General features: G+C 22.3%; 1 protein-coding gene across 3 annotated transcripts; it reads left to right on the plus strand.

The window, feature by feature from the left end:
• The first annotated feature begins 3,372 nt into the window (after window positions 1-3,372).
• LOC129611404 (NADH dehydrogenase [ubiquinone] 1 beta subcomplex subunit 8, mitochondrial) lies at window positions 3,373-4,429 on the plus strand. Of its 3 annotated transcripts, none has more exons than XM_055524545.1 (4): window positions 3,373-3,440; window positions 3,514-3,608; window positions 3,705-3,934; window positions 4,096-4,429. In XM_055524545.1, the coding sequence occupies exons 2-4, from the start codon at window positions 3,518-3,520 to the stop codon at window positions 4,306-4,308; spliced, it is 534 nt and encodes a 177-aa protein (XP_055380520.1). In that variant the 5' UTR covers window positions 3,373-3,440; window positions 3,514-3,517; the 3' UTR covers window positions 4,309-4,429. The 3 variants fall into 3 exon arrangements, with proteins under 3 accessions (XP_055380520.1, XP_055380522.1, XP_055380521.1); XM_055524547.1 differs by having other exon boundaries at window positions 3,390-3,436; XM_055524546.1 differs by lacking the exon at window positions 3,373-3,440 and having other exon boundaries at window positions 3,447-3,608.
• Window positions 4,430-8,380: the final 3,951 nt, after the last annotated feature.

Here is an 8,380-nt window from a genome sequence, read left to right on the forward strand (position 1 = left end):
GGCTATTTTTGACCGTATTTCATTTTATATTTTCTTTTAATCTGGATTAAAAACCTTATATTTTTTTTTGAAATTTCTGATGGAAACTAATATTTTTCGGAAAAAATTTTTAATACAAGATTGAAATTTTTATTAAAATCAAGTTCATTTCAGTCTGGTAATACCGTAGTCACAAATATTTCGAAATGACAGCTAAGTTTATTTTAAATAATCTTTTAGTATTTTGAAAGTAAATTAAGAAAAATTATTTATAATTCATGAAACTTTAGCCTTTAAAGTAAAATATAACAGTTATTTAAAGTTATATAATGGGCCTAAGTATATATGTACATATATAAAATGAAAAAAGGGGAAAATTTTCACTAGAGAGAAAAAGAAACGTGCCGCAGGAAAATTAAGTTAAAAACTTGGATTTGATTAAGACATAAACTGTAGGTGGACCGATGCTAAATTGATCTGGAATCTATCCTTTATTCAGTTATTGTACGTACTTGTGTGTTATAATATTGACAAATTATTAAATGACGTTCAGAATTTAAGTCAAAATTTAGGTAAAAGCCGCTGGTAGTGGCCGCCACTAATTAAAATCTCATTGTTCAATATGCATTGTAATGTATGGAGAATTCAAATTTTTAATAAAATCAAAAACAACAAATAAGTTATACACAAACATATGGAATTCCAATCCTCTTTTCAGTGCTTCAACCAATAACTATAAAGTCCAGTACTCTCCTGCATTTAACTATAAAATTTCAAATACAACACTGAAATTTTAACATTCAAACTCATTAAACAAATTTTTTCTAACCAAAAATGAAATTTATCATTAAAAAAAAAAATATCACACGATATTCATGAAATTTCTAAAATGAAAAAAAAAACCAATTGAGAGAAAAAAACCAGATCATCATCAATGGCGATAGTTTATTTTTTTTATACATACATACATACATACATATATACATGCATTGTTAAAATTTGGTATTATTATGGAAGTACGAATTTTATTCAAATTTAAATTTTTTATTTAAAAAAAAATAAAAATGCAAAATGAAAAAAAAAATATTCAATTCAATAAGGTAAAAGTTTTTAAATAAAATTTTTTTTTTTGTATTGTAATTGAGTTTATGCAGAACTATGTATAAGAAATTTTTTAGAAATCTCTTTTACTAACAATACATATACGAGTAACGTATGTGGATTATTTTAAAACTTGTACAGAACTTCCGATTGCAATTTAGATTTTGGATATACATATATGCATATATATAAATTTCAAAGATAACATTGTATATAAAATATTTTTTTAATATAATTTTTTATAAAATTGTGATACAGATAATTAGGCATGCGCGCAGGATAAACTTCATTGTACTAAGAAGTCCTACAACATTCTATCTATATGCGAAGGCTGCAATTTCGCTGTTAATAATCTTGACAATATTTTCAGGCAACAATTAACGTTGTTCTCTTAACTTTTACATTATATGCATTACATTCGAATATGATATATTTAAAATAATAAACAAAAAAATTTTAAGAGAAAATGTTTTAAAGACGTTGCTTCCAGTCATCTAAGGCTTCTAATTAATAAAAATGTAAGTTTTATATTTTCTTTTTATTATAAATAGAATTTGAAAAAATTTTATGTATTTTGCAGCATCTCATTTTTTCTAAATTCTAAAATTTCCTTGAATTCAATTAATAATTCACATAAACGCTTAAAACCTGTACATTTAAGACTAAAAATCTTCGCACTTACAATCTAATATGGCTAAAAATAATAAATAAGAATGCTTCTGCATATAAAATTATATTGATGTGTATGTGTGTTCATATACATATACATATATACTTTTTCATGACATTTTCTATGACCTCACAGTAATATAGAATGTTACACAATTTCAATTTAATTTTGATTTTTTTTAAAAAATAAATGTTTTGCAATCATTTACTTAAGCATCACTACCAAAAATCTTATTTTCAATACATGCATTTATCCTTTTCAATTCTTATACAACCACTATTACATTTTTACAAGAAAACTAATTTTATGTGGCATATACATTAATTTCATCAACATATGAAACACAAAAAAAAAGGAGAGAAACTAAGAAATTCCAAAGAAAAAAAATTAATAATCGCATATTTCAAAAAGAAAAATAAAACGAAATCACTGAATTTCATATTTTATCGACATTTTTACTTCTTTATTTGTGTATGTAAATTAAAAAAGGATCACCATTGTTTGGAAACGTCAAAGAATTGTTTTTTTTTTTTTGTTTTCAATTTGCGTATTTGATTGATTATCTATGTATGCGTTTGAAAAAAAATTTTTTTTTTCAATTTTTCATAACAGAAAACCAAAATTAACAATAGGGTACACAACACAAATCTATAATAATAAGTGATATTATAAAAAATGAGCGTTAAGCAACAAGGTGTCCTTGAAATCCTTGACCGTATAATTATTCATTTATATTGTAAAATAACAAGGAGGGTTAATATAATTTTTTTTAAAAATATCTTTATGTATGTATGTTTATAAAAGAATATATATGTACATCTACATGTATACGCAATGTAAATAAATGTAAACATATAAACCAGAATAAAAGGTATTATCCATTCAGGTACCTAATGATGATAGGTTTTTAACGCATTCAATTAATATAAAATTAATCAAATAACATTTATTTGGGATACATGGGTTTGTTATGATTATTTGTAATTAAGGTGAAAAATTATAAAATTGATTAATTATTTATTACATTTTTTTTTTTCAATTTTAGTTTTCAATATTGTTAGCTGTAGTATTATTGAATTAAAATTGGTATGTTACAAAGTGATTGTAAGTGTTATAAGAGTAGTAATTAGTAAAATTTTGTAAAGTTTATCACATTTAATATTAATAAATGTGAAAAAATAGCTTGAACTTATATGTGAATTCGTTGAGTATCGAATAGTAGTTTGCAAAATTTTCTGTTTGCAATTTCTGATTTAATTTAGAACTGTAAATACATGAATTTATATACACTTAATGATTTATTTAATTTATTTATATACAATAGTAATGAATTTATATACACTTAAACCCACTCACTCAATAAATAACTGAAAATTCCAATTAACAATCAAAATTCTAAATATTTTTTTTATAATTTAAATTTTATTGAAATAAAAATTCTTACCATATACATTCAAAGTTTGTTTACGTATTTAAAACAGAAAATGTTTTATTTTCATTAAATTTCAGAAATGATGGCAATGAAACAATTCAGCAACGTTTTCATTTGTTTAGAAACATTATCATCCAGCTTTGCTATTCTACAACTGTAGCAACATTTCATTTATTTTCAGCTGATAATTTGACAATATAACGACTTACCGAATGAAAACTGTCACAATATAAGAACAAGAATAATTTATTATTGTAGGTAAAAGAGAAAAATTATTTTAAGAAAACTATAATTATCCAGAAATATTTACTTATATTAAATAAAATTATAGCGAAATGGCATTCGTTGCAAAAGCTGGAAAGCATTTGGCATCACTAAATAAAACATTAAATAATGCAAAATCAATTTCAACAACAGCTAAAACACGTAAATTAATTTTTATAGATATGTATATTTTTACGTAACCTACCAGATTTGTTTTTAATAATTTTTTCTTAACATTTTTTTTTTAAATATATTAAGTTGCCGGTTGGAATAAAGATTTTAAACCTGCACCATATCCAGAAACTGATAAAGCAAAATTAGAAGCTGCAAAAAAATATCGTCTATTACCTTCTGAATATAGACCATATGCAGATGATGGTTTAGGTTACGGTGATTATCCAAAACTTGAAGCTGGTTTTGGTGTGGAAAGTAGAGATCCTTATTATCCATATGATTTTCCAGAACATAAAAGAAATTTTCATGAAACTGTAAGTACTTATGTATCTAGAATTAATCAAAATTTAACATAATGTAAATGGTTAATTTTCGATAATTTGAAATTTTTGTTAAAGTTTAGCAAATTTCATTTTTTAATTTTGTTCCAGTATATAAATTATACTTAGACTAAAGTGTTTTATAAATTTTTTAGTTCCATGCTGATGTTGAAATGTATGATGAATGCCATTACAGTCAGCCAGAAAAACCAAGATATTCTAATGCTCATTACTTCACTTGGTTTTTGGGAAGTATGGCTGCCTTCTTTGCGATCTATTATTATTTGGAACGAATGAGAATGTACCGCCCAGTTATACCAAAACAATATCCAAGCAAAGATAAGAAACATTATACATTTGATAGTTAAATTATACAACACAAATAGTTAATAATTTCATTGTTAACGGGGGAGTTAAGAAAAAAAATAACGAAAATAAATTGTGATCCAAATCATTAATAACACAATAAAGAATTCTTTTCAAACCGTACTTCAATATTTTATTAAAAAACTTAATTTTTTATTTTATTAGTCGCAACTAACGTAAAGCAATAATATTTAAATTTTGAATTAAAATTATTAAATTATTATATAATTCGTTATATTCTGATCCAGATCCCTACTTATATCAGTTTAAAAACTTAATTATGTATTAAGAAATTAAAACATTTTTTTTTTAGTATTTAAATTTTGTTTTAAGTATATATAAATAATTAAATATAATTTCTAACTTTAAGAAACTTTCTAATAATGAACTCGAAATTTTAAATTTTTATAAACTGGACAATGGAGATGTTAGGAATATTGGCAGAATTAGTTGTCTTTTATAACAATTTTATATAGTGAATCATGATGCTTATATTTTTCTTTAATAGATGCACTGATGAAAAGTATGTATTCAATAATCAAACTACCTTACCAAAGTGTACAATTATAATCAAATTTTTTTATTAAAGTCAATTAAAAACCAAATTAAATTTATAAAATTACTTTAAGATTAATTAATCAAACTAAATTATTTAGCATACTTTCATAAAAATTCTTTCTAGGTCACTGCAAAAATAAAACCAAAAAAGGAATAGAACAAAATAATAAAAAAAAAATTTCAACTTCCCTATTTTATTATTTTTTTATCGACCGTTTCCTTTTTCTATTTATAAAGTATGACAACGGAAAAAACAAGGAATTTTTTGAAATGTATGTGTAAATACTTAAGGAATTTTCATCCTCCACGCAAAAAATTATTTTAATTTTCAAAGAAAAAAAGATGCCAGATGATTTATAAAATTAATTTATTGAGCGTATAAGGAATGATCGTTACTCATGCAGATCAAAATAAAATTACACAATATTTTTCAACTCGCTTTTAAAAAAACAAACTTTTAGAAAAATAAGCTTAGAAATGAAGATTATTCGGAAATACTCAAATTTTAACCTATTTAATGTTGATCATTTGAATGAACTTTTATTGTGAAACGCTTTAATCAAAAATATGAGTAAATTAAGATTTTTAAGTCTAGGATGCCATGCCATCAGTTTACGTACTCAGCATCTACAAGCTTTCAAAATCTTTTCAATAGAAGACATACGAATACAAAATTAAACAGCATGATGATGTCGATTCATCTTTAAAAAAAAAATCATGATTGATTCATAATATGTGGTTTCGTCAGCATGTGTACATATAGAGCATTCATATATGTTTAAAAATATTTCATCATAGTTATAAATAAGAGGAATATTCAAATATTTTTGTATTAAAAATTTTATTGTTTAATAACGTTTGGAATGAGCAAAATAAAAAATGGTTGTCTTTCTACCCCTATACATATTGTTTTTCAGAAAGAAAAAAAAATTAAAAAAGAAAAAACAAAAAATTATAATAAAAAGGACAAAAATCATTGTCTTCTCGTCATCACCAGATACTATCATCACCACTAACATTATAATCATTTTGATATCCATGAAAAAAAAATTTATTATATACTTACTTCTTAACTATTCATATATCTATAGATTATTTAAAATCATATATAAATCTACACATAAATCAGTTACATTAATACATGTGTACATACATACAATTATATCTATGCATTTTTATATTAAAATTTTCTATCAACATATAGATACCTATCACCTCTTATATCAATTCATTAAATCTACACGAGTCCCAGTATTATATAATAGGATTCTCTTTTGTTTTCGTTTTTTTTTTCTGTTTTTTTACATTTCTAAATGTACATGTTATGTATGTATAGGTTAACCGTGTATATACCAATTCAATTGATGCAATATTCAATTTGTAGTCAGATACTAAAAGAAGCAATAATAGCAACAAAGTGAATAAAAAACAATAAAATAAAATATCAAAAGAAAATAAGTGAAAAAATTTTTTAACTTTAAGAAAATTTTATATTCTATCTATCTAACCCTTGCTACCTCATGTATATGTATACATATACCTACATATATACAATAATGTTATACAAACTAAGTAAAAAAGATCTCATTTTTATTTTCTCTGATTTTATATCTTTTATTTTAATATTATTTTTATAAAAGCTAAAAATTTATATAATAATGAATATAGAAATTAATACATTTTCAAATATATATTTATTATATAAGGATTAAAGTACATATCTACATATACATTTAACAAAATTTTTATAACTTCTAATTTAAAAGAAAAAAAGAATACTCCAATTGAACTACTATAGTGGAATTTTTTGTTTTTATTTTTTTTGGTATTTATTTTTAATAAGGATATATAGTATATTATGTACGATCAATATTATTGATTTAAAATTTATGTAGTAATTTTATTACATTTTTCTTATTAATTCTAAATTTTCAAATATTCATATTTATAATTGAATCCTTAAGAAAGGTTTGTAAATCATAAGTAAATTTGAATAATGTTCTTACAAAAATTAATTATATTTTCAAATTTATCGTAATTTCATGGCAAAAATTCAAGAATATGGGTTTTATATTCAGAAATTCAGAAATTTGTATTATAGCTGAATTGAAAAGCAATATTTATGCTTAAATAAATTCTCCTAGCTGTTGTTGAACTAAACAACAGCTACTCTGTTTAGATTGAAAAATTGTGCTATTGCAATTATCATTCAATTGGAAGGGTACGTTGTTTTGTTTAAAATTTAAAATTACTTATGTAATTTATACAATAATATTTTTCGAAATGAAATTTTTTAATAATTTTTAAAAGTTCTACACAATTATTCAAAACTTATACTTAATAAACGATTTTTCATTTTATATTGTAATTTACATACGTGGCTGTTACATGAATATTAAACAAATTATAAAGAAATACACAAAAAAATTGAATTTCAGGATATTGTCATTGAAATTTTTCAATAATTCTCGTACATCATCATCATTTACGAAAATTATTTCATATTATTTTAAATTATTTTCAATCTCATAATATAATAAGTTTGTTAAAAATTATCAAAAACTAAAAAAAATTATTTGTTTTCTGTTTAAATATTAATAAATTAATTCTTTCCTAAAAGTATGCAATTTTTGGGAATTGAAAATATAAAATATCCTTTAACAAATAGCTATTATAAAATTTTGCGATATCTTAATTTAAAAAAGATAATTTTTACAAACTAAAATCAAAAGCATTCCCAAAATATTAAAATTAAAGATCATTAGTTCTTAAATAATCTGTTTAATTTATGAACGCAGATTCATGCTCAATAATTTGAGTTTCGGCAATTCAACTTCAATTCCTCTAATAAAATACATTTTAAATTAATTTTGCCATTCATATAAGCCACATAATATGTGTAGTACATAACTTAAATTTTTTTACGTATTCATAATTATTATTTCAGAACCCAGAAGCTTAATATATAGTAGATTCAACTGCATATAAAAATTATATTAACTTTAACACAATATTTAATTTATATTTATGTATTACTTACATACATATAGGATTACGATATCATATATCATATGCCTATATTTAAAATAATATTATTCACAATGCGTATATGTGTGTATACATATGTACAAACATAAAAAAAAACAGGAATGTTATGACCTAAATATAATGCTTGTAAATTGAAATAAGCATTTTAAGGATTCTACATATAAGCATCTTTTCTTCTTATTTCTTTTTGTTGTTCGTTTTTTGCTTTTTTTTTCCCTATACTGTTGCCTGTATTCCAGAATTTTATTATATACTTTTAATTTTTTTTTGTTTTTCTTATTTTTCTTCTCTATTTCTATCATCTTAGTGTTTTATTTAATTTTTTATTTTTTTCTTGATTTCAAAAAAAAAAAATTTCGAAAAAAAAAGAGGAAAATGAAAAACAAGAACAAAAAAAAAATATATTAAAAAATTTTCTCTATCTAGAATTTTATGAAAAAATTTTTGATAGTTCAGTGCGAGGCTAGA

Source organism: Condylostylus longicornis, unplaced genomic scaffold (assembly GCF_029603195.1).
Source record: "Condylostylus longicornis isolate FDR11 unplaced genomic scaffold, ASM2960319v2 ptg000049l, whole genome shotgun sequence".
Taxonomy (NCBI): Eukaryota; Metazoa; Arthropoda; class Insecta; order Diptera; family Dolichopodidae; genus Condylostylus; species Condylostylus longicornis.